Source organism: Tetrao urogallus, assembly GCF_951394365.1.
Source record: "Tetrao urogallus genome assembly, chromosome: 17".
NCBI classification, from domain to species: Eukaryota; Metazoa; Chordata; class Aves; order Galliformes; family Phasianidae; genus Tetrao; species Tetrao urogallus.
Window position 1 is genome coordinate 12,418,516 of NC_136830.1, and position 25,679 is coordinate 12,444,194.

At 47.0% G+C, this 25,679-nt stretch overlaps 1 protein-coding gene across 1 annotated transcript in view; it reads left to right on the plus strand.

Annotated features, from left to right (window-relative positions):
* Positions 1 to 1,148: 1,148 nt before the first annotated feature.
* RBM19 (RNA binding motif protein 19) overlaps positions 1,149 to 25,679 on the plus strand; it is a gene marked incomplete at both ends in the record, with an annotated part of 43,629 nt that continues 19,098 nt past the window's right edge. The window contains 21 exons of the mRNA XM_079544094.1: positions 1,149 to 1,184; positions 1,926 to 2,108; positions 2,812 to 2,943; positions 3,167 to 3,205; positions 3,787 to 4,003; positions 4,516 to 4,793; positions 5,281 to 5,358; positions 6,153 to 6,231; positions 6,956 to 7,027; positions 7,696 to 7,896; positions 8,390 to 8,520; positions 9,223 to 9,344; positions 10,099 to 10,195; positions 10,691 to 10,801; positions 11,284 to 11,484; positions 12,236 to 12,353; positions 14,716 to 14,864; positions 16,131 to 16,191; positions 17,914 to 17,993; positions 19,695 to 19,750; positions 21,031 to 21,147. Coding sequence (XP_079400220.1) covers positions 1,149 to 1,184; positions 1,926 to 2,108; positions 2,812 to 2,943; positions 3,167 to 3,205; positions 3,787 to 4,003; positions 4,516 to 4,793; positions 5,281 to 5,358; positions 6,153 to 6,231; positions 6,956 to 7,027; positions 7,696 to 7,896; positions 8,390 to 8,520; positions 9,223 to 9,344; positions 10,099 to 10,195; positions 10,691 to 10,801; positions 11,284 to 11,484; positions 12,236 to 12,353; positions 14,716 to 14,864; positions 16,131 to 16,191; positions 17,914 to 17,993; positions 19,695 to 19,750; positions 21,031 to 21,147 — 2,558 coding nt within the window. The remainder of the gene's footprint in view (positions 1,185 to 1,925; positions 2,109 to 2,811; positions 2,944 to 3,166; positions 3,206 to 3,786; positions 4,004 to 4,515; positions 4,794 to 5,280; positions 5,359 to 6,152; positions 6,232 to 6,955; positions 7,028 to 7,695; positions 7,897 to 8,389; positions 8,521 to 9,222; positions 9,345 to 10,098; positions 10,196 to 10,690; positions 10,802 to 11,283; positions 11,485 to 12,235; positions 12,354 to 14,715; positions 14,865 to 16,130; positions 16,192 to 17,913; positions 17,994 to 19,694; positions 19,751 to 21,030; positions 21,148 to 25,679) is intronic.

Consider the following 25,679-nt stretch of genomic DNA (forward strand, 5'->3'; position numbering starts at 1 on the left):
CTTGAGCCCCTTTGGAGGGGGCACAGACACAGCAGAAGGATGCTGGGAAAGAGCAACCCCCATCACAGGAGGAGCTGTTGGGAGAAACTGCAGCTCCAGGTAAAGCTGGGGCAGGAGATGTCCTGCATGGCACAGATCAGCTGATCACTGCCTGGTGGCAGCTCTGTCCCAGCAATGCCTGCTTAGGAGGACAAGGACAGAGCTGTCCTGGACACAGTGTGCTGGAGCCGCACCCGCCGGCGGCCACAAGCAGCAGGTGAGAAGAAGATGGGGAGGGATAGAAGGGGACAGACATCCCAGCAAGGACAGGAGTGACAAGGGCACGGTCTGGATGTGTCAGTGATGGTACGTAGGGCCCTGTCAGTGCCAGCCTGTGTCCCAGTGACAGGCTGACAGCCTGGCAAGGACAGCAGCAGAGGGCAGGAGGAGCAGGCCCTGCGCTGCCATCTCGTGCGACCCCTGCGAGGAGCAGGGCGATAGGAGCAGGCACATCTTGTCCCAGGCTACAGGAGGAAGGCTTCGTGGTGCGTGCTGTCCCATAGAGCAGAGCAGCAGACAGCCATCCTGCTCCAGACATCCATCTCGCTCTCTCCTTTCTCCTGTGCACTAAGCTTGTCCACCCCTCCAGTTCTTCATCCCTGGAAATGCAGGTGTTTCCCTTCATGCTCACCAGGGTTTATGCTGCGCTCCCCATATACACACCTGCTCTCTAGTCCTGGTGGGATGCAATAGGGCCCTTCTGCCATACACTGCCTGGGTTCAGGGGATGGGGAAGCAGAAGAGCACCGGGCCCAGCAGCAAGCCCAGCACCACCACCACCACCACCCGCACTTCTTCCTGCGGGCAGGGCTGGAGCTGCGCAGGAATTGAGCCTCCTCCTGCAGACGAAGCCCTCTGGACGAGGCAGAGCGGGGCTGCGCGGCTGGAAGCGAGAGGAGCCATTCCCCTGTTCCACCCCGTTGCTAAGGCCCGTTGCTAGGGCCTGTTGCTAAGGCCCGCCGCCAGGCCCCGCCTCGTCGCGCCTGCGCGCTGCCTCTCCGTGCTCACGTGATGCAGCGGGAAGATGGCGGCGCCCAGGGGCGGCGTGCGCGACTCTGAGGCAGGTTGGGCCTAGTGCCGTGTTCTGTCGGGCTGCTCTCAGAGCCGACATGTCTCGGCTCATCGTGAAGAACCTTCCCAACGGGGTGAGTCTGCCTGCGACCTTTGTGTGACAGCGTTCGGGGCCCAGGAAGAGAGATGAATCTGATGGCTGCACGGACGAGAAAGGGCCGGGGGAGGAGAGGTGCCTCACGGAGAGGCCTGGGGAAGGGGCGAAGAGCAGGTGGAGGTTCTGGGGGAGCGGGTGTTTTCCGCGAGAGATGGCCGTTGGTGGTTATGAGTTGTGGAGGTGCCCCGGGGCCTTATGGAGGAGAGAGGAGCTGCCATGGGGGTGGAGGGCTCTGTATGAGGAACGATTCGGGTTCTGTGGGGTCAGGAGGAACCCTGCAGCTGCCTTCCAGCCTATGCCTCTGCACCCAGGGCACATCCGGCAGCTTTCTGAGGTGGAGGAGAGGGGCGGTTTGTGGCTCCCTATCCTCCCCGTGTTCCCAAGGAGGCAGGAGAGGTGTGAATGGTTCTGCTCCCCCCTAGGGATACTGAAAGTTATTTGTGGGTGGACTGGATGCTCCACTGAGGGCATCCCAACACCCGGGTGCAGCCTTTAGCTATGGAGGTTTTGTAGGCATAGAAGCATACATGTAAGGAATTTGTGAGGAAGAGGACAAACTTTCATAGCTGACATGCATTTCTTATCAGCCTTGCCACAACATAGAGAGATTTCTTCAGAAATCCTCTGTGTTAGTAAACGTTTTGCTTTAGACTTATCTGTAAAAGATCGCTATAGTTATGTTGCTGACCTGCCTTCCGTTTCTTCTTCCCTTCTCCAGATGAAGGAAGATCGCTTTCGGAAGCTGTTTGCAGCCTTTGGCACACTGACTGATTGTTGCTTGAAATTCACCAAGGATGGCAAGTTCCGGAAATTTGGCTTCATTGGCTACAAGTCTGAAGATGAAGCTCAAGCAGCACTGAGCCATTTCAACAGAAGTTTCATAGACACCTCCAGAGTCACTGTGAGTTGACATATAAAAATACCTTCTTTTGATTCTTAAGAAACTTAGTCACTGGGGGATTTGATGGTCTTACAGATGAATACCTAAGGGCCAGAAAAGTCTGAAGACTGAGTCCTTTGCAGCAAAACTCCATCCCTGGAGGCATCCAAGGCCAGGCTGGATGTGGCTCTGGGCAGCCTGGTCTAGCAGCTGGCAACCCTGCCCACATCGGGGGGGGTTGAAACTCGATGATACTTTTCAACTCAGGCCATCTTATGATACAGTTCTATGAAAACAGCAAAGCCTGATGCCCAGACTCCTTGCTGCTGTTTCAGTCAGGTACTTGGTACAAATGGGCTGTCTTCTGTGCACTAGCAGTGATTTCAGTATTGGTTGGAGCAAATGTCAGGTTTTGAGCTGTAATAATCTGAACTTTTGAACTTGAGCTTGTTTTTTCTTTCATTTAAAGTGATTCGTCTTAGTGTACTAGACAGGAATTTTCATTCATGATAAGCAGGAGAGCTGATTTAATTCTCTGTAATTGAGCATAACAAACTCCCATTTTGAGTAAGTATGAAGCTGTGTACTTCTAGAAAGAACATCCTTAACCTACACCGTCCGTTCTGTCTGGATTATAAGATTCTTGATTAAATGCATCCTGCAGTTTCAGAACAAGACTGCTGAAGGTGAATTTGATTAAAAACTTGATTTTTTTTCTTCTCAGGTTGAGTTTTGCAAGTCTTTTGGTGACCCTTCAAAGCCCAAAGCATGGAGTAAGCACTCTCAGAAAGTCCCTGCCTTGGAAAAACAGCCTGAGAAACCTGTGACAATTGCAGCTCCTGCAAGCACAAAGAAAGTAAGTCTTGCTTTTTTCCTTGAAGATCTGACACGTGTCAGTGACTTGGCAGAGAGAAGAGTAGCCTGGCGTGTGGAAAAGGGGACAGCTGATGTTGGAGTACTGATTCTGGCATTTTCTGCCTTAGGAAATTTACCTATTTAACCTCTATCGTTAGGTTACCTGAGAAGTATCACTGGCTCTGCTTCTAATAAGGCTTTCTAAAAATGGCTTCTCTTCCTAGGATAAAAAGAAGAAAAATCCATCAGAAAACTTTAAGGAGGTGAGTAGAGTTTCAGTTCCAATGCCTACATTGTTGATAACTTGTATTAAGAGATGAATAGCCCTTTTCTGTACTGTTACAAATTTAGCAAGATGTGTGATTTGAAGAACTGCATTGCAGTCCAATTCCACGGTAACAAATCACAGTTTTAACACTGAACACTGAGGACTGATCTGTGTGTGTGTGTGTGTGTGTATGTATATATATTAATTTTTATCTTTTTTTTAATCGTTAAATACTTCTCCATGAATAAGCACTCTATCCAGGACAGATCTTTCAACAGTTATATCACATGCAAGTTGTGTCATGTTTAGTTTGCATGCTTTTTTCCTTCTTTAATATCTTCTTGTTTTCTTTAAAGTGTTTTCTAAACATTAACAAGAAGGACTAGGGCTGAAAGACTGAGAAGATGTTAGTGACTAAGTGCTCACCTTGTGAGTGTACAATGGACTGCTCTCTATGAATTGTTCTTTTTTATGGTACTGGAAATGAGTTTCTTTGAATTTTAACATGCCACTAGTTCAGTTTTGTTTGTCTTCACGTTTTTGTTTTTGTCTTTTGCTTGGTTTGTTTTTCAACAGCTGGAAGAAGATAAAACATTCCAGGAATTCTTGGTGGTCCACCAGAAACGGTCTCAGGTGGCCACTTGGGCTAATGACACTTTGGTGGAGGAGCCCAAGAAGGAAAAATCAAAGCTAGTGGCTGATTATCTGAACTTTGATTCAGATGAGTCTGAGGATCTGAGTGAGGAGGAGAAGGATGGGAGTGAATCCTTTAGAGATGAGGAGGAAACCAGAGGTACTAAAATGGACTATCACCCTTTGCTTGGCTTTGTCTTGGTGAATGGGAGACCAAACATGCTGATGGAATTTGATTCAGTGTCCTGCTTACAAACAGTGAGTGTAATCAGAAGGGTAGTTTCTCCAACACATAACTCGTGTGCACTGTGGAAGTGCAGATGCCTTCCCAAGTACGGAGAAATTTGGGAAACACTCTTTCTGGTATTAAGGGGATGGCATTTGTGCTTTCTCCTGGGTCATTAATTCAAAGCCTAGGAAAACGAGCAGGGCAGCCCTCTCCAATTTGTATTATACGTGAATTGTTGCTTAAAAGAAAGAAAGCAGGAATCCAGGCATGTTAGTGTAGAAGTGCTGGTTTAAAATCGCTCTACTGTTTTCTAGACTTCTTTTTAGGTGGAAAGTGTAGAGTAGAAGGTCACAGTGATTGTGCCTGTTCTCAGCTTTAACTTGGCAGGGGAGAGAGCAGCAGTATCTGTAGATAAAACTTCTTTGGTCTCTCCTTTCTGACAGCAAAGAAACAACAGGAGAAGAAGGCAGCTACGAGAGAAGACCTCTCAGATATGGATTACCTGAAATCTAAAGTAGTGAGGGATTCCTCCTCCTGCTCTTCATCCAGTACAGAGGAAGAAACAGATAGTGAGGAAGAGGAAGAGGAAAGCAAGAATGAGGAGGATTCAGGCATTACAGAAAATATTGGCACCCACACAGATAAAAGGAGGAAGTCAAAACCCCAAGAAGCAGAGCAAGAGACACCAGCAGAGAAGAAGAAAAAAGGATCCACACTAGAGGTAGAAATGAATTACACTTTTGTCACGCTTAAGGCAGGAGCTTCATGGGATAGTGTTTGTTGGTTACTCCAGGGATGTAATTGAAAACTTGAAGTCTGGGAGACCCCTAGGCACCAGCTTTTTTGGCTTACCGGGTTGGACCCATTTAAAAAATGGATTTGTCAGATCTCCTCTCAATGCTAGTTAAATTTCTTTTTCTGGAAAACAGAACTTCCTAAGGGGTAGTATTAGTGCCCCTTTCATAGGCTTTTCTCTCTTCTTACATATGTCTGCAGGGAATACTTTGCAGAGCTTGTTTTTAGCATCTGCATTTGACCATCCCAGTCAGGCTTTGCACCCTTATCTAAGTCCTCCTGCCCAGGCTGATGGAATTGTTTTTCCTCCTCCACTCTTCAGCCTCCTGCTTGCTATTCAAAATCACCTGGTTGTGTCATGACTTCTACAGTTTCTCAGTCAGCTTCTTTTTTTCCAGTCTTCTGTGCAGCAGAAGCACCAAGTCAGTTCAGCAGAAGCAAGCACACCACACACAGTGAAACTACGTGGTGCCCCTTTGAATATCACTGAGGTAAGCTTGGCTCCCGAGCTGAGAATTCCCAGCTTGTAACTCAGCAAGGTCTTTGCAGAGGCCCTGTCTTCACTTGGTTGAACTGTGCTGAGGATTTTATGGGCATCTGGGGAAGCTTTTTTACTTGTACAGATACTGCTCCAAAAGTAATGCCTCCTGTTGTGTTTTTTTGTTGGTTTTTTTTTTTAATGTTGGCCCATGACATCAGAAGTGGATGTTGGTATGGCAGTAGGAGTTGGCCTTTCCCACCAATATTCCTTTACATTTTGTTGCTGTGCAACAGATGGCGGCAGAGGAGAACTGACAAAATGGTATCTGACGTGGAAGTGCATATGAAGCAAAGATGAGGAATGGAGTTTCTCCTTGTAAAAAAAATTTCACTCGTTTACATCCATCAATGCTTGCTGAACATTGATGGAGATCAAACAGTGGATGTGAGCACAGTGAGGGGGGGGTGCTTTGTTTCAGTGTGACAGTGACTCTGGGTTACCTCCTCAGGTGCAGATTTTTATGAGTGCAGCATCCAGGCTCCTGTTCACTGCTGGTGAAAATACAGAGCTAATGGTAGTGGCTATGTTGAAAAACAGTTTTTTGTAGCTGAGAACTGCCTCTATCAGATAATATTACACTCTTTGTATCTGTTGTAGATTTCATGGAAATAAATACTTTTACTTTTGGAGTGAGCTACCTATATTACATGTGGTGTTTTTATGGTACTTCTTTCAGAAAAGGTTGTCTGATGACAGCTTTCTGTATCCAACAACTCATTTAAACAATTCTTATTCTTCCTGCAGCAAAAGATTCGAGAATTCTTGTCACCTCTGAAGCCAGTGGCAATCAGGATAGGAAAAAATGCCCAGGGGAAAAATACAGGTAATGTGTATTTGTGGAAGAGGGTTGGCTGTGTGAGTCAGATGACCTCTCAGTCACACCTTTGTTCTTTCCATCTGTAGTTCCACATTACTGGCTTGTGTCCCGTTTCTTACTGACCTTTCTGTGACTTTGCAGCTCACCTGCCCTAGTTGCTAGCCATGGGATGCTGTGGACAGAGTAATGTTGGCTGTACTCCCTTAGGGTAATGCAGCAGCATTACAGTAGCGGGAGCCTTTTCTTTGGTTTTCTTTTGTCTTTGAAGTTTTCCTAAACTTCCCCAACCACGCCAAGGAAAGGCCCCTTCCTCTGGGAAAAGCTGCTGCTGCAGATCTACCTTTAGCCAAGGTGCTCTCCTGACTGGCTGTGGTACTGGAAGTACCCATCAGAAGGTGCAGGTCCTTAGAGCTGGCAGGGAACTTAGTTATATGCTTTCCTTTCATAGCCTAGAAGCAGATGCACCGTTTCTTTGCTCTGGAAGGTGCCTGTGGAAAGCCTACTTCAGCTGTTAAGACAGGCTTGTTCAGTTTATACATAGAGAATGAGCTATTAAGAGGCAGCCTTCCAGTCTGCCACAGCCATTTTCACTCTGGATTGAAAATTTAATGGGAGCTGAATGCCTTATCTGTAGGAATCTATGTTTTAAAAATCTGATTCACCCTTAATTAGCCCATTAGTGACTGTGTTTCCCTGCATGATGCTCAGCTGAACCTTTTCTTCCTCCAAGGTTATATCTTTGTTGATTTGAAGGGTGAGGCAGAAGTGCAAAGGGCCTTGAAGCGGAAAAAAGAATACATAGGTAAGTGCTGTTTGTTCCTTCTTGTTCTGATGTCAGTGACAGAGTGCTCAGGTGTTAAAGTGCTCCATGTGAAAGAATCTCCCATTGCTTCAGTTTCTTCCATGCAAATGGTGGGGGAGGTTTCCTCTGCACAGCTGTTGTGGGATAACCAGTTGCCATGTAAGTGCCATCAGGAGCAGCTCGGAGTGGCTGACCTATGTTTGTTACTCTTTGGCTCTTGATATTTGTCATGTGCCTGATGTGTATCTTGCTTTTGGTAAAAAATGATACTGTAAAAATCAAGTTGGGATAGTGCAGGGATTTTTACAAATGATTCTCCAAGCCTGCATTTGAAACCCATTCTTACTGAAGTCCTTAGTGAAGCTGCTCATACTTGGCAAAAATCCCATGTAGGATTGGAACATAGACTTAGAAGCCTGTGGAAGAGGTTGATGGAATCAGAAGGATTGAAGCTGTCTGAAGGGAAAGGAGTCTAAAGATGACTAGCAGATGTTCTGCTAATCTCTTGAAACTGTCTTTCTTTTATTTAATCTGACAGAATTCTACTCAGTTCTTTTGAATTGTGATTGCTTTTCTCACTGTTGTAAGCCTAGACTCTTAACACATTGATATTGATAGCTCATGGCCTCAGGAAGCATCTAATGTGCCTGTGTATGTTTGTTGACTAGGTGGGCGATACATTGAGGTGTCCCGATGTGAGAATACCCCAAAAGAAACTGTTACAGCAAAAACTCCTGGCCAGCCTTGGCAACGAATGAAGAGGGATGATGAGGAAGAGGAAGACTTGTCTGAATCGGGGAGACTCTTTGTCAGAAATCTTCCTTTTACTAGCACTGAGGAGGACTTGGAGAAGATCTTTTCCAAGTATGGTACGTACTTGCTGTAGTGCTGGGACTTGCAGTGCTTTGTCTCCTTGCAAGCAGAGGTTTGCTGGGTGGGAATGCACGTATGAATCTGCACCTCACACCTCTCAGACACAGACAGACTCAAATCATCTTCAGTGCCTGGTGTGACAGCATGTGGCTGCTTGGTATTGAAACTGATGCTGTACCACTTAGCTCAGGTGTGCTGTGTGTGCATCTGCCCTCATTCTTCATATCTCCAATCCCACAGTTGAAGTCATGTGTGCTACAGCATATCTGGACTTTGGGTGCTACTGCTGGGCCCTCCTTGTTGGTCTGCAGCTAGTGGCTCCGCACCCAGACTCATGGCTCATCACACACCTTCCTGCAATGTTCAGACCTGCTCTTCTCTCTCTGGCTCCTTTCCTAGCCGTGACCAAGGGATGCCTGTTCAGAATGCTGCTGGCGAGTGTGATGGCCGTGTAAGTGATCGCTCCCTGAAAGGCTTTTTCTCTTGCAGGGCCTCTCTCAGAGATCCATTTCCCTATTGACAGATTGACAAAGAAACCCAAAGGATTTGCTTTCATCACCTACATGATTCCTGAACACGCAGTGAAGGCCTATGCAGAAATGGATGGGCAGGTGTTCCAGGTACAGTGACTTGAGTCTCACATGCCATCAGCCTACCTGGTAAAGGTGGTTATTAGTGAAGCACACAGGTGTTTGCTCCTAGGTGTTGCTGAGCAGAATTCCCCTAGGTGCTAAGGGCTAAATTCTGCTTTACTGTCTAGGAACACGACTGCCTCTGGCAGAGCAGCCTGGTTTGAACAGTTTCACAGATACTGAGGTCTGAGTCTGTCATGCTTTGTATGGTTATTCTCACCTGCAGTATGCCTTCTCTAAGAAGGAAGGTTTACTTTCACCTAGTTCACTTGCCTAAGAGAAATGTCTGAAAATTTCTTTCCTCTGCTTAGTTCATGAACTTCTGTGAATTATTTCAGAGCTTCAGATCAGTGTTTATAAATATCTGAAGTGCAGGTGTCAGTTGGATGAGGGCAGACTCTTCAGTGGTGTGTAGCGATAAGACGTGGAGCAAAGACCAAAAACTGAATCATAGGAATTTTCACACAAAGAAGAACTTCTTTACAGTGAGGGTGGCAGAGCATTGGGGCAGGCTGCCCAGAGAGGTTGTGGAGTCTTCCTCTTTGGAGATATTCAAGACCTATCTGGACACTTACCTGTATGACCTACTATAGGGAACCTGCTTTAACAGAGAGGTTGGGCTCAAAGATCTCTAGAAATTCTTTCCAACCACTGCAGTTCTGTGATTCTGAATCTTGTCTTTTCTTCTAGGGCAGAATGATGCATCTTTTACCCTCCACAGTCAAAAAGGAAAAAATTGAAGATATTGATGCAGAAGAATCTTCCTCCTACAAAAAGCAGAAGCAGGCCAAGGACAAAGCCAGCAGTGCCAGGTACGGAGGTGTCTTGTGGCAGGGTAAGACAACACAACCTGCCAAATTACCAGATGGCCAGAACGCATCTTTGTAGGGCCTGTATAGATTACCAAAGTCAGTAGAGAATTTGTTATGCAGCTTTCTGTTTCGTTTACCTCTTACCTACTTAATTCCTCTTTCCAAGTAGCTCTAGTAGTTCAGCAAGTACTGAACATACTGAACATATATGGAAAGAAATGTGGTTTTCTTTGGCTTTGTGTGTGAATTTCTCTGGTGTCTAATAAAACTGATCTCATGCTGTAACTCTTCAGAGTAGTGGCTACAAATCAGTTACACCTTTCTCATCCACTCGGTCACCTGTATTCTGAAATGTTCAGGAGTTATCTTTCTAACAGACTGGTTTGAAAGTTGGTAGTATTTTCAGACCTTACAGGCAAGGATTGCAACTTTCCTTGCGCAGGATTTTGCTTTTAGAAAACCATATGAAAAAACACATGTTCCTCTGAGCCAGTTTCCAGTTATAACTGCATAGCTGTGGCCACTCACATGCTAGGGAAGAAGAGCTAAGGTGCCAGCATTGCTGCCTTTGTTTGCTCACCAGTCATGTCTCTCTCATCCTGTCCATTTTATAAGGATGTTCTACTGTTATTTCCCCCCATCTTATCCTTGTTACTAGTGGTGGCCTTGAAAGCTCTTCTTTTCCAGGACCATTGAGCAGAGAGATGTCAGTGGAAGAAAAAACTACAAGATTTGAACCTCTTTCTCTTTCCAGCTCTCACAATTGGAATACGTTGTTCGTGGGGACAAATGCTGTGGCTGATGCAATTGCTCAGAAATACAATGCTTCCAAAAGCCAAGTGCTGGATCATGTGAGTTGGGGTACTGATCAAATGGGGTGGGAGACCATTTTCTGACCTCTTTGCTCATGGCTAACACCCGCCTGGTCATTTTGCACAGCAAGAGCTGCTGCGCAGTCATAAGCTCCACACTGACTGAAAGGTCAGTGGTCCTGTAGCCTGTCTGTAGGTGACAGTCTTTGAAACTAGAACTCAAAATGACACTCCTATCTCTGCTCTTTCCCTCCTAGTTAGGCTTTTCTGTGCCTGAGGTTTGTATTTGCATGTGACTAAAAATTGATGGGAATTCACAGACTAAAATTTAGAATCACTTCACTTTCCTTGAGAAGTTCTCTAGCTCTAACAGCAAAACTCCCAGCAGCTTCAGAGGAACTGAACCATTTTGTCTTCAATTTCTGTGCTCTTCTAAGAGCAGCAGGAATAAGTGCTCAGCAAATTCCTGGACCAGGCCCCTTTGCTTCTGTTTTGAACACTTACCACGTTGTTGACTGTTATTCTTGCCTGCAGGAGAGTAAAGATAGCGTGGCAGTGAGGGTTGCTCTGGGAGAAACCGAGCTGGTCCAGGAAATCCGACGGTTCCTCATTGAAAATGGAGTTAGCCTGGATTCCTTCAGTCAGGTGAGATGCCTGCCATGAGGCTGCAGAGTGAGCCTGGTTCTTCTGCCCAGTCCTGACATCCTATGCTCTTTTTAAGATTTTTAATTAAAAATCTTCATCGTGCAGGATTGAACTGTTAAAACAGTTCTGAGTTGTTCTGAACTCTTAAAGATGAAGTCGTGCTTGGGATAGTTGAAGTACATGCGATAGTGTGACAACATGTTAGTAGCAGAGATGAAGTCCTGTGTCTGTAGCAGGATGCAGCTGGAACTGAAATCTGTGTGTGTGAGAATTTGTATAATGAGGTTTGTGCTGGGGCATGCATCTTCTCAACAGAAAGCCTTTGCTAAGTGGTGGTTGTCACTTTTGGATCCTGGAAGGGCCTGACATGGCATGAGAGAGCACACTGTATTGAAAATGAAATCTTCAGTTAGTAAGAGATCGGTTTTTGCGTTCTGAAGTCCTAAGTCCTCCTTCTCCTCTTCTCCCACTGAACATGTCAGGCTGCTGGTGAGCGAAGTAAAACTGTGATCCTGGTGAAGAACCTCCCAGCCACCACAAGCACAGCAGAGCTGGAGGCTGTCTTTGGCAAACATGGCAGCCTGGGCCGGGTGCTACTCCCAGCTGGAGGCATCACAGCCATTGTGGAGTTCCTGGAACCAACCGAGGCCAAGCAAGCATTCACTAAGCTGGCCTACTCCAAGGTGAGTGTAGCCAGAGGGTATGCAGCTGCCTGCAGGATGTTGGCTAATTGTGAAGCTCCTGAAAAGAGTGCATGCTAAAATTGAGATAAAGATGGTTTTCAAGGGAAAGTGAGCTAACAGCATTCACAGAATCACAGAATGGCCAATGTTGGAAGGGACCTCAAGGATCATGAATTTCCAACCCCCTGCCACATGCAGGGCCACGAACCTGCACATTTGATACCAGCCCAGGCTGCCCAGGGCCCCATCCAACCTGGCCTTGAACACCTCCAGGGATGGACGGGGCATCCACAGCCTCTCTGGGCAGCTGTTCCAGCACCTCACCACTCTCATAGTAAAGAACTTCCCCCTGACATCCAACCTCAATCTTTCCTCCCTCAATTTCAAACCATTTCCATTAAAAAAAAAAAAAAAAAAAAAAAAAAGCTGGAAGAGTGTGCTGTGACAAGCGTCCAAAAACCCTCTGTGGCCTGGGAGAGGGTTTCTGATGCCTTTTGCTATAGTAGAGTTGGTACCACCTAGCGGTGGCCTTCCTTGTTCCTTGTCCTCTGGTTTCCATAGGCTTGTCCTCTATGAATTTGGATACTGACTCACTTCTCCAGTGAAAGATGGTTGAACCAAACAAAGATGCTGCATAGCTTTTCTTCTCTTGTCCATAACAGGGTGTTTGAGGGGAAAATGGAGCTGAGAGCAGACTTTTCTTCAGGCTTCAACTTTTGCTCTTCACATTTCTCCTGTGTTCTCTCCACAGTTTCACTCTGTGCCGTTGTATCTGGAATGGGCTCCAATGGGTGTCTTCTCCAGCCCAGCCCTTCAGAAAAAAAACATAGAAGCTGTGGAGAAGGAGGGAAAAGAAAGGCTGATACCTGGTAAGAGCTTTAACTGTATCAGAGGAATCTGCCTTTGTTTCCATGCTCTTTTCCATGTAAAGTAGCAATGCTGACATTCCTGAACTTTTTGATGCACTGGAACAGGTTGCTCAGGGAAGCTGTGTGTGTACCCTGGAGGCATTCAGGACCAGGCTGGGGCCTTGGGCAGCACGGTTTGATGGGTGACAACCAGCCCAAAGCAGGACAGTTGCAACTGGATGAGCTTTAAGGTCCTTTTCAACTGTAATGGCAACAAATGCAAGGTGTTACAAAAAGAAGGGTGCTTACCTGCCTCTGAAGATCTAGGCTTGTAGAAAGACTCCACAAAGGATCTCTTACTAGAGACCCTTCCCCAGTGGCAGTCAGCCCTTAAATGAGGTCTACGAGAGGTGCAGCCAGGCTCCCCCCCCTTCCAGTCACACAGCTGAATTGCCTGCACCTGTGCTTTCAGGGCTGACCCAGTCTTTTCTCCAGGTGCTCAACCAGTGATTCAAGCTGTTAATCAGCAGCTCCTATACACTAATGTAAGCTATTCTGTAACTGGAACAGAACCAGCCTCATGGCATTCTGTACATGGTTCTTAGGGTCACCTCACTGGGCAGTGTGGTTGCTGATGTTGCCACTCAAGTTCTGGCCTTAGTCCTGTCTCACTCCTTGCCTGTTGGATGAGATGTGGAGTGCGGTACTGCCCACTGTACACCAATCCAATTTGGATTGGAGCTGATGCTCTGGGCAAGGGCAGGAAACTTTTGGTCCATTTTGCTCTTGGCAGCAGCCACTGAGAGCTGTAGTTACTCTGTAGGCCAGCCCTAACCCCAGAGTGCATGTGGTCTCGTGCTCTGCAAGGACACCTCCTTGTGCAAGAGCACCTGAGCAACTGACTTGCACAGCAATGGAGGATCTGGCAGCTGACTTGCCAGTGGCAGGCTATGAGTCTCTACTCTTCTTTCTCTGTTTCTCTTGCATCAATTCCTGCTGTGTGCTTTGTCTGGATGATTTTCCACTGCTGCAAGGGCAGAGCCTTCTCTCCACTGGTAAACTCTCATTTTCCCCATCCTGTAAACATTAATTCTCGCCTGTATATTTAAAACCTTTCAAGACTTGAAAAAAAAAAAAAAGAAAAAAGAAAAAAGGTTGGCTTTAAATAGGTTTGTCTCGTTGGAAGCTATTTCAGGACTGAGGTTTTGGGAGGGGGGAGAAAAGCTAATGAAAAGCCTCTTCGTGGGCTGCTGTTCTGCACGTGGGTCACAGGGGATGGCTGGAGCCCAAGGGAACTGGGGGAGCTGCTTTATCTCCCTGTAACCGAGACCCTCACCTCAAGATAAAGGGCTTTAAGCACAGGAGCTCCTGGAAGGCTGCTCAGGGCTGATAATGGTCTTTTCTGCCAGCCTCTGGAGCTCTGCATCTAGGAAAGGGGAGAGGAAGGGGATGTGCAATAAACTCATCACCTCATTCACAAAAGGGCTTTGGGCGGCTGCACGTGGCCTCTTATTGTGCCAGCTACAGATGGAGGCACCTTTTTCTCCTACCCTGTCTCACTAAATCTCTTCCCTCCCTTTCTTCAAATGACTTATCTTCAAAGGCAATGAGTTTTTTCCATGCTGTGTTGGCAAACATGCTGCGGGTTGGGGCAAGGAGGGTTTGACCACCTGACTGGGAAGGCTTGGGCTGTGTGGTGCCAGCAGTAGGGAAGGCAACTGGATGGAGCCCTGTGGGGTTGTTGTTGGCTATGGAGGTAGAGCTGGGAAGTGTCTAAGCACCCCTGGCTCCATGCAGGTTCTCTCATACCAAATGAGCGAGCACTAAGCCTAGAAAAGTCATCGAGGGGATGGTGGTAATGCCAGAGGGAGACGCTTAGCTTGGTCCCCTTGAGCACAGCATCAGCTGTGCTGTTAGGGGCTGAAGCTGGTATGGAAAACAAGTTGTCTAGGAAGGGAAGAAGTTGGAAAGCCAGTGGATGACAGCTAGTGTGTCTAACAACGGCCTTCGTGTGCTGATGCGGAAGTTGTGGTTTCACACCCTGTAGGTATGTATTATCAAGAGATGAGGTGTTAGATCACTGCAGAATTGTACTTAAGCAAGTCCAGGGCTCCTTGCCTAGCTCAGTAGGTGTCTGGCGAGGATTGATGTGGGGTGTTTAAGGGCCAAGCAGCAGGCTTATGGAGTTTCTGCGTTCAAAGGATTTTGTTTCTACAGGGACCTGTTCACATGTGCGTGCTGAGTCAGCCTCAGTCTCTGTTCACCCAGTAGAGGAGTGGTCTGATCTTGCTGAAGCAGTGACTGTCAGCTGGGGCAGGGGGCAAGCTCACCCAGATTTGGCTTTGTTGTGTCTTACGGATTGAGTTTTCTCTTTTTGTATCAGATGGTGACACAACTGTAAAGGGTTCAGGGGAAACATCAGCACAGGATGAGGAAGAAGATGAAGAGGAAGATGAGGAAGAGACCATTCCAGGTTGTACCTTGTTTATCAAGAACCTCAACTTTACCACCACAGAAGACACACTGAAGGAGGTAAGCCATAAGCAAGGAGTGGAGTCTGGGTTTTGCTTAGTATAGGCAGGGCTGCTGTGATGGATAGGAGCAGGTTGAGACCACACTGGGCGCCTTGTTGCTGGAAGGCCCCTACTCATTGCATGGGCTTGAAGAAAGGGCTCACCTGTGTTGCAGAGTGCAGGGAGAAAGGTGTCCTCCACCTCTGATGTGTTAACGATGGTGTTGAAAGGAGTTAAATTGTCGGTGGCGTGGCCCTAATGGTACATGAGGGAGCACTGGGAGTACTGGGGCAGGAAGCCTCCACTCTTGAGTTTTAGGCTTCTATTAGACAAACGTATCTAAAACAGTTTTGATGGATTTGAATTCTACCTTGGGACAGGTGGAGGGAGTAGGAAATCTTTTAAGACTCTTTGTTTCCCATTCTTCTCCTTGGGATCAGCACTTGTGCATCTGTAATACTGCACGGCATGCTATGGCCATAAGTGATTATTTCACTGACATGTGCTTAGATTTTGTGCCAGTATGGAGCTGTCTGTGCTGCTTTACCTCAGCAAAGCACTTGGGGGAGATTGTAGCGTTTCTAAAACCACATGGAATATTAATAGTGAGGCTGGGAAAAAACAGTTGCAAGTTCTCACCTTTGCCACTTTCTGTAGCCTCGTGACATGCCGTATTTCATGGTCCAAGAATGGTGGTGGGATGTCAGTCCATCCTGGACCTGTGCTGCTCCACCTTGGGATGGAGGTTCTAGTATAGATCTGGTCCTGCTGGCTGTGGGGACAAACGTTAAATACTCAGAGAAGGACCAGGACTTCTTTTTTTCTTTTTTCTTTCCTACATTCCAGTTGCAGTTGTACAAGGGAATCATACAAATGTTGTGCCACAGTAGAACAGCCCATGCTGCCCTGCAGCACCTCTCTTACAACTCTGGAAGGAGCTGTTTTCTTACGAGGATCACAAGAGTTACCTGCAGTTGGGTCCCTGCCTGGGTGCAGACAGCTTGTGATCTGCTGTGGTCCCCCACAACAACCACAGAGCTCAGTGGTTTCTGAGGAGTGGTGAAGGATTTCTGGGACCATCTGTGTTGATTTATTTACAAGTCTGTCTGTGTATTTGTGCAGAAATAATCTTGTAAGAGAAAAAGCAGCTGTGCTGCCTGCTTGTCAGGTGTGCCTGGCGGGGAGGTAGGCTTGCAAGCATGTGCCTCTGGCTCTGAAAGAGTGCTACACTGTCACTCAAACTGAGTTATAAGCCTCTGACAAAGGGTGTCTGAATTCCTTGCAGACGTTCTCCAAAGTGGGAGCTGTGAAGAGCTGCACAGTATCCAAGAAGAAAGACAAAGCAGGTACTCTAGATGTTACTGTTCAATTCCTTCCCGCAGCTGGTTGCTGAGGGCTCAGGTGTGGCATTGCGTTAGCATTCATCTGGATGAGCATTTGTTATTTTTGCATTGATGAGGTCTTCAGTGTTTCTAGAAGTGTGCCTGTTGAAATGGCTGAAAACAGCAGCCAAAAACACACGGGAGTTCAGTCTAGAAGGTTAAGCTGAATTGTGGAATTTGTGGAGATGTGGCCTTTTCTTGAGATCAGGACAGAGAAGCCAACTCCTTCAGGATCACAGAGCAGGATGCAAGTTGAAAGGGACCAGTGCACTTAAATGATTGAACATGTGCACAACACTTTATCCACAACAGCAGCCACAGTCTTCAACTTCTACTGGCTGAGTACTGCGCTGAGCAGGCATTGTTTGCTGCCTGCGCTGATCCCAGCAGGATCTCTGCCTACCTCCCATGGGGTTGGACAGGAAAGGGATTGCATAAGGCAAGCTGGATGGGCTGCATCTTTCCAGATTTTAGGCTAGGGATTGCACAGCTCTGTGGGATTTTGCCTTGGGGAATAACTCCCTAGGCATCCTTTTGCATGGGATGCTTAAAAACTCCGATTTACTGAAAGAAAAAGAATAAAGTCCGTTCTTCAGTGCTGCTGACGTGTGTGGCATGCTCTTGACTAGACAGCAGCGTTTGAATCTGGTCTGAGCTCATCCCGCCTACCAGCACTATTGGTTTCTGTTGCTGCAGGGTGACCTCAGGATCCTGCTGCCTCTCAAGTTCAGAAGTTAGAAATTTGGTGATGTGTTTTTGCTTGTGGATTTTTCCTTTCCTCTCCTAGCTTTATTTATGGGCCTGGAAATTGCAACTGCCTTTCCAGGTTCACAGAAGCATATTCTGTTTTTTGCCTGCCTCACAGATGTTCTGTCTCTCAAATGTTGGGCTTTTGTTTTGTTGTAGTGGGAAATCATCCCATTACTAGCACATGACAGTTTGCCTTTAAACAGATCTCAAATGCTTGGTTCCCAGCAGTGGTCATTAAGTGCCTATTTGCTGTCTGTTAACCAAAACCAATTTCTGAATGGGTTGCAGATTAGAAAAGCCTCATCTGGGGACCAGACTGCAACCTGCGTATTTCTTTCCCACAGCAAAAGTCACACTTATGTCTGGGCTGTGTACAAATTTCCCCAGTGAAGGTCTTGTTTCGTACATTAGGGAAATGTCCTGTGTATAAGCAGAGGCTTGTGTATCTATAATAGGATCAGTCACCCTGACTACAAACAGCGGTAGTTCTATAGGACATACAGTTATTGTTTAATTTATGGAGGCTGTGCTGAAATCTCACAAAGCTCAAAATCAGTTTGGCATACAGTGCCATCTCTGATAGCAGCATCAAAACAAGCTCCTCAAACTGAGCATCCATTCTAGAGCAGTATTTTGTTCCATGCAAGCTGGTAAGGAGTGTTAATGAGGAATATGACAGTCAGGACAAGGACAGACTGGCCCCTTCTTCAGTGTATTAGTTTTTGCTCGCCCCCCAGTTTTAGCAGTCAGAGATTCAGAGAATTTTTGTGCTCACAGTTGTCCCTGGATCCCGCTGGGCACTGCAGTTAATGGTGGAATCCATGTAATGCTGTGGCAGTGTTAGTAGTTAGTATGCAACAGCACTTTGTTTTTATGTTTACTTTTTAGTATCCTTGTTTCCTGCTATCATAACAGTTTTCCTTTATCTTCTTATAGGCACTTTGCTTTCCATGGGCTTCGGATTTGTGGAGTACAAGAAGCCAGAGAGTGCTCAGAAAGCATTGCGACGGCTCCAGGTAAGCTGAGGCCAGGTTTATTTCCAGAGATAGTGAGCAGTGATGTAGATAAACTGTGAGGTTCAAAATCTAGTTGAGGAAGAGGGGTATGTACCCTCTTCCTACCAGTACTTAGAAGGGTATTTCATACCAACACCTGGAGGAAACCTACATGAAAGCAGGAGTGGGACACTTTATCGAGGAATGTCATGATAAGACAAGAGGTAATAACTTTTAAAATAAAGAAAAAGGATCTAGATAATATATTAGGAAGAATTCTTTACTCAGAGAGTGCTGAGTCACTGGAACAGATTGCCCAGAGATGCTGTGGAAGCCTCATCCCTGGGGTGCCCAAGGTCAGGTTGGATAGGGCCTCAGCAGCCTGATCTGGTGGGAGGTGTTCCTGACCACAGCAGAGGAGTTGGAGCTAGATGCGTAAGCTCCCTCCTCGCTCAAGCCGTTCTGTGCAAGGGGAAATAGCTTGTACATAAGAATGTTTTACTAGCACTGATCCTATGCAGAGATGGCAGAAAATGTGGAATTATTAAAATTCAACAAGTTTATTCTGCAAGGTTTACTTTGCACCAGTGACAGAGACCCAAGAATAAGAGACCCCCACAGAATAAGTGTAGCTTAGTATTTGGTGTTGTGGGGTTCAGTTTCATCTTCTGTGACTCTACCAGTGCTTCAGGGACTAGGGCTTGGATGCTCTTCAAGGAAATAAGTCATTTCTGCTGCTGCTAGAACAACATGCTAGTGTCTTGGTCCACATTACCTGCTGATGCAGGCTAGACAGCAGGAACACTCCTTTTCTATATAGACCTGGAAGAATTGCTCTGTGTATAATGGCTGTTTGCTCCATGACTGCAATCCATGGGTCTCACCTTCAACAGGTGGTGATTTTGCATTGCACAGCTGTGTAGTCCTGAGATAGATGGGCGTTCTGCATTGATTTGAACATAGAATCCTGGAGTATAAGAGTAAGCAGGACAGTGGAGGTTTTGCAGAGGGAGTGGGCGGCAGGGCTCCAGGTTCCCAGCATAAAGCCTTTGCATGTCCTGTGCTGTTTATGGACTGATTAGGCAAGAGGCTGCTTGTTTTCTGTGCTTTAATGTGTGGGTAGCAGGAGACAGAAGACTTTCCGTCTTGGCTACTGACAGCAAGTGAGTCATCCTTGGCTCATTCCAGAACAAGCAGTGAGGTGCTCCCTGCCTTGAAGAGTTTGCAGTCCAGGAGAAGAACCAGTAGCCCAGGGCAGGGAAGTGACTTGCCTTTGCCAGGTTAGTGCCAGCGCTGAGGCCAGTGGGCAGACACGAGGGTGCTGGCTGATTCCTCAGTTAGACAGACTGTCTCCAGCTTCATATCAGAACCTTACCTTGTATGAATAGGGAAGAACTTTAGTGAGGAGAAGGGGAGGAATGTATGGGAAAGAATAAAGATGTGAAATGTGAAGATTGTGCTGGAACAGCTGCCCAGAGAGGCTGTGGATGCCCCGTCCCTGGAGGTGTTCAAGGCCAGGTTGGATGGGGCCCTGGGCAGCCTGGTCTAATATTAAATGGGGAGGTTGGTGGCCCTGCATGTGGCAGGGGGTTGGAGATTCATGATCCTTGAAGTGCCTTCCAACCCTGACTACTCTGTGATTCTGTGAAATGCTATGCTTGTATCCTGGAAGCTTGAATGCTGTTGTGACTCATATTTTTTTGTTTTCATTTTAACTTTTAGGGCTGCATTGTAGATGGCCATAAGCTGGAAGTCAAAATCTCTGAGAGAGCTGTCAGGTAAAGCTGTCTTCCTTCTGTAGCATGGTTACATTTAGTCTGTGATAAATCTTGGTAGGTTCTTCATTTCTAAGCTAGTATCTGTGCTTCATAAGGATTTGTGGCCAGTAGTGCTTTGGCTGTCTGACACATCAGCCTTTGTTGCACGTTGCATGGAGTCACCTTAGTCAGTACTTGGAAAGGAAGAAGGAAAAAAGAGGAGAGAAAAAAAAAGCAGATGTGAAGGTGCTTGCTTACTAAGAGACTGACTTCCAAGTGAAACCTTAAGCAGCATACACTGATGGGGTGCCAAAAGTGGGTCCAAGATGAGAACCAGGCACGCGATACTTGTTTCATGTTTAAGGAAAAGGCTTCTCTGAAAAATGCCTAAGGTTCTTCTGGTGGGGAGCCTAAGAGGCAGACCTTTCTGTGGAGTTACATTTCCTGATGTCACATAAAGAGGTGACTGACTCAGGTTTATAGCTTTACTGTTGAAATCTGTGTCTCATATCTACTGGGATTTTGATGATCTGTACCTATGAGGTTAAAAAAAAATACACCAAGTGTTTGAAAGTGATTACTGGCACCCTAAAAACTGTCTTGTAGACACTTTGGAAATGCTGTGAGAAGAGGTGTCTCTTACATGGCATAATTCCTTTGCAAATCTGGTACCTGGGGCCCAGAAGGCTGACAGTTCACTATCTGCACTTTGCATTTTGTGGCTTTTTTTTTTAATAAAGCATTCATACCCATTCTGGGTTTTAAAATCCAGTCTGTAATGTAGAATGCTTTACTCTAAGCTGCTGTTTTGTTTTTTTTTTTATATTAGGTAAATTTTTATCTTATTCAAATGCAACACAACCTGAGCAAAATAATTTACCAATATATTTTAGTTTTGTTTACTGTTCTCTAAGTCAGTAGGAAAAAGAATGAACAGTCGCTTGCATTAGATTACTTGTTTGAATACATGCAAATGGTTCATCACCTGGTACTGAATAGACAATGTTTGGAGTCGGAAGAAAAGTTGGTGGCAGATGTGAGTACAAGCCTGCTGCCTGAGCTCCGTTGTGGCTGCACTCAGCAAGCCAGAAGCTCTGATTTTAAATTTGGGATTTAAATTACTTGCATTCATTCCTTCTCTATGCAGCTAATGAAATATCCATTGTCACCAGTGTGAGACCGGCAGGGATGCCATTGTGAGCTAGCTGGCTACTTCTGATGGCTGGCATTGAAACAGACAACGTGCCCTGGGCGTGTTGCTCTGCAGTGCCCCTTACCTGCCCTGTCTGTTCACCTGACAGGCCTGCTGCAAAGTCCTCCCGAAAGAAGCAGACGGTCAAGAAGCAGAAGACTTCCAAGATCCTAGTCCGAAACATCCCATTCCAGGCCACCGTCAGGGAGGTCAGGGAGCTCTTCAGGTAGGAAAGCATTCTCTGTCAGGTCTGGGCAATGCCCTGCTCAGGAGCCAGCAAGGTTTTAATGCAGGACCTTGCTGATGGATTGTAGTGATGAATTTTGACTTCTTTGTGGGAGCAGGTGAACTTGTAAGCAGAACTGATGTAGCAGGTTTTTCTGCTGTGAGATGCTGTCTGCGAGACAGATGACATATGCCAGAGTTTTGACTCAAGTGCTCTGGTCTGCCGCAGCTGGGTGGCCCATCACTCTGCAGTAGGCATGCACGGAGGATGGACATCTCCCCCTATCCAACAGATGACACAGCCTTGGATATTTTTTTTCCCTCTTGTTTGTAAGGCTTGCGGCAGCATTCCTGCTGCTTGGCACACCTGGCTGGGAGGAGCACCAAGAGTCACTGCAAACAGCTGGTGTGAGAGGTATCAGCTCGGGCTGGCTCCTTCCTCCATCTGCCCTGCACACACAATGCTGTAGCTCCTTCCCAGCCTGCAGGGAGCACATAAATCTGGCTCTGCCTTTGCTGCACCTGGGTGTGTACCTCATGTGCTTGCTGCTGTGCATCCCTTGTGGCTGCAGGGATGCGAGGTATGCAGCTTGCCAGAGTCCCTCCAGCGAGAAGTACCTGAGCGATGAATAGGGGTTTCAGAATCTTAGCCTGCTCTCTTCTCTTCCTATCCTCAGCCCAGTTGTGCATACAAGGATACAATAAGCCTTTAGTGTATCCCAGAAAAGAGTTGCAGCTTTGTAAAGTGCAGCTTATGTCATCTGCTGCTGCCAGGGTAAGAATCCGAGCGGTGGGCCCAGGCCATGCTCCCTGCTGTGCTGCTGGCTTACTGGAGGAATCTGGGAGAATTGTTGTCCAGCTCCGTCCATCCATTTTGCTGTCAGCAAGACCGAGGGCGACAGCATCCATCTGCAAGATGTGAAGTCCTGAATCAGGAGGAGGCTTTACCGTGGAGTTGGTGTTTGTCTCAGCAGCAGGCAGTGTTCTGCCGGGTCAGGGCTGTGCTGTTCCACTTTAACCCTTTGAAAAAGTTATCAGGCTGTGCACAGAGCCACAAGGCTTTGCTGGGAGCAGGGGAAGCTCCTTTCTCTATATACCCCTCTATGAGCTGTGATGCTCTCCTGCCCTGACAGTGTTAAGAGCAGTGGATACGGACAGTAGGTCTGTGCTGCTACAGCCTGTGTTCTTGTAGGGTAGAGGAAAGCCACGGTGGTGACAAAAGCTGTATGCTGCAATGCTGTTTTGGAGTGGGGTCTTTGGTTTTAAGTGGGTTTTAAGCACACCATGATTCAGCCCAGACGTGTTCAGGAAAAGCATGATGTAAGGATTCATGTAGAAGAGCAAAGGGATTTTCGTGCTGTGCAGGTGTAGCCTGGATGCTTTTGTTTCAGCATTGCCCTGGGAGCCCCAGTCCAAACAAAGCCCAAAAAAGCCTGGGGCTTCAGGGCAGCATGCTGAGGGAGCATGTTAGGCACTGCTCATTCAGAATTCAGCCTCTGTGGTTGCAGCCATATCTCTCATAGCACCAGAGCAAACAAAAGCCTGGAACCTATTTGCCTTTTTGGGTGCTGAGCTATGTTCATGGAGTGGGGAGACTTGTGAGTATCAAGAGAACACACGAGTCCAGCAGAGAATGAGGGCTTTGCTTTGTGTTTTATTCTTGTCCTGCCTTGTCTGACACCTGGGACTGGGGAGAGGCTGTGATTCACACGGCAAGGAGCGCACAGCCTCCAGCAGCACACTGCTGCCAGCACTCCAGGATGATGCGCGAACATCCATTTTGTTTACCTGGGCTCTGTGGAGATGGGAGTTTGGTCCTGAAAACAGCAGCGGATGGCTGGGGGGAATCCATAATCCTCCCCATGCCCAGCCAGCCCTCCTGGCCTGCTGAGAGGCTGAAACCGAGCACAGCTGAGCACTGTCAAGTGCTTCGTGCTCTGAGATGGCTCTGACATCAGATGCCTGCGCTCTGGAGCTTCTTGCGTTTCTGTATTTAGGAACCCGTCTGATTTTTGTCACTGGCTTGAAATCGCAGACAATGGTTGGGCGGCAGAGGCGGCTCGGCCAGCAGGGCTGCAGGGGGCACTCTTAGCCTGCCCAGGAGAGCAGCCGGGGCTGTGCATGGCACCGCCAGCCTGGGGACACAGGGACAGAGCCAGGGCACAGCCCCGGCGCAGAGCCGAGCCGGTGAGCCTGCAGGACTAGCTATTGTTTCACGTGCTCCAAAGCCCTGCAGCTGATGTCTCTCACCCTGCTCCCTTCTGTGCTTTTTTTTTTTTTTTTTTTTTTTTCTTTTTTTTTTTTTTCTCCTTTTCTCAATTGCTTTGGCAGGAGAAAATGCATTTGTTTTTACCCCGCAAACAAATATTTACATGTTTTGAGCTTTTTTCAAGAAGCTCTCTTCATTTCTACATCTCTGATGGGCGGGTGTTAATGGCGCTGAAGCAGCAAAGCAAGGGAGCTGGGTGTTTTCAATAGCAATCGCGAAGGCTTCTGTACACCGCTCGGGATTTCCTGAGCTGGCACTGCTACCCCACTTGTCGTTATGCTTTTTAGTGTCATTGATTAAGGATCTGTGGCTTGAACGCTTAGACCTGCCCAGCGCTGCCGCTCTCATTCTTACAGCGGCTGACAATGGATGCGGCTGCTGCCTTCCTCCGGCTGCGGCTGTGAGCAGGGCTGTGCTGCCCATCCTGCTGGGGCGGCGCGGCTGTGCCTCGCAGTGCTGCTGCAGAGCTCTGCCCTCCCATCCCCGTGTGCTGCCCTCTGCCATCCATCGGGGCTGGTTTTGTGAGATCTGATGGATGTTATTTTCTCCAGCGGGAGAAATGCTTTTCAATTATAGGGGCGGCTTTTGGGCTAGGTGTGAAGATCTAGCTTTTGTGGGTGTGTTTTTTCCCCATTTTTGTTCTTTATTAGATTCTACTGTTATCTTCACTACCTGGAAAAATAACAAAAGACAAACGGTCCTTCGTTCTTCCCCAAGAGCCATAGTTAGGGGAGAGAGACAAAGACTCTGATATCCCATGAAGACTGCTAATTTTTGCTACCAAATTGGGGGGCTTTTATGGTGTGACTTTTTTTTTTTTTTCCAAAAGGAACTCAAGATGTGGCAGGCTGAATTGGAGATCTGTAAAAGGCCACATTTTCACAGATTGGAGCTCTGGCAATTTCTGAAAATTAGTCTCCTTTAAAATCTATCACATTAGATCCATACAACCTTCATTGGATGTTTCAATTAACTGTTTGTTTCACGGCATGCTCTGCCATCCTCCTTCCCCCCATCTGCACCAACTTTCATGGATATCAAAGACATGGCTGATTTGCAGCTGGCCCATGACATTTCAAAGAGACACAGGTTTTATTTTAGCCAAAAAGGACGTGGTTAGATTTGGAAAGAGTTGTCTTTCAGATCTCTGCCCAATTGAATACTACCTGAGATACAGATGGAGGCAGAGAGCTTGCCTAGAGTTGGACATTCTTGCTGCTTTTGCCACCAAAGGAACTGCATCTTAAGCTGCATGTTTTGAGGCTGGCACTGTTTCCTTTTAATTTCCTTGCAAAGTACACCTGAAAGTATGGAGAAGGATCCTAAAATTGCCATGACCTCTGCTTCCAGCCCTCCTCTGCCAATTGGGCACCCAAAAATCCTGAGCACTGCTTGAGGTGAGGTGTCAGGGCAGTTCTGATTTTCTCCATCCTAACAAATATGTGGCAGTTGATGCATCTGGCAAAACAAGTGCCTGAGCCCGATGAGGAGGAAGCCGATCTCGTCCCCCTAACAGAGGGCAGAAGTGAGAGCAGTGGTGGGATGGGGCATCAGAGTGAGAGCTCTGCTAGGAGAAGGAACATCTCTGAAGAGAGGTGCAATGGATAAACTGGCAGAGATTTTTTTTTTTAAAGGCAGTCTTTATGAAGTTAATTTTATAAGATGATGCCTTTCACTTCTTCTGACCTATTATAATAAAGTGTAGTTATCAGAATGGGCTTTTCATTTCCCATTATGAAGGATACGGTGGTATAATGAGTCTGTCTGCCAGACACTCTTGCTGTTCACACCTTTCTCCCAGTAATGGAGCCTACATGGCTGCAGACAATTTCTCCTTCCTGGAGTAATGAGTAACATTGCCCTGTTGAAGCTGTGGAAATCTTTGCTACTGAAAGGCAGAGGAGGGAAGAAAAGAAAAATAAGAGTGCCTTCATAAACTTGTGAGTTTATTAAGCAACTGCTGGGCAGTATTAATTAGGATGCACAGTGGAAATGCCCCTGGGATGCATGGCGCTGCAAACATCACTCTCTGAGCTGTCCAATGTCAGCTCATTCTGTGTGATATTTTGCTTTCAAAGCCCTAGACGTTGTACTAGAAAGGTTTCAAAATCCATTGCTCTTCCTCCTAGTTGCTTCTATTTCCATCTCAGTGATTTGAGGAGCAGAGGTGGGATTGCTAGCTGTGCAGGCGCTGAGTGGGCTGGACCCCACTGCTGGGGCAGGACTAGGGGAATTCATCTCCCATTTGTAAGAAGGGCTCCTGG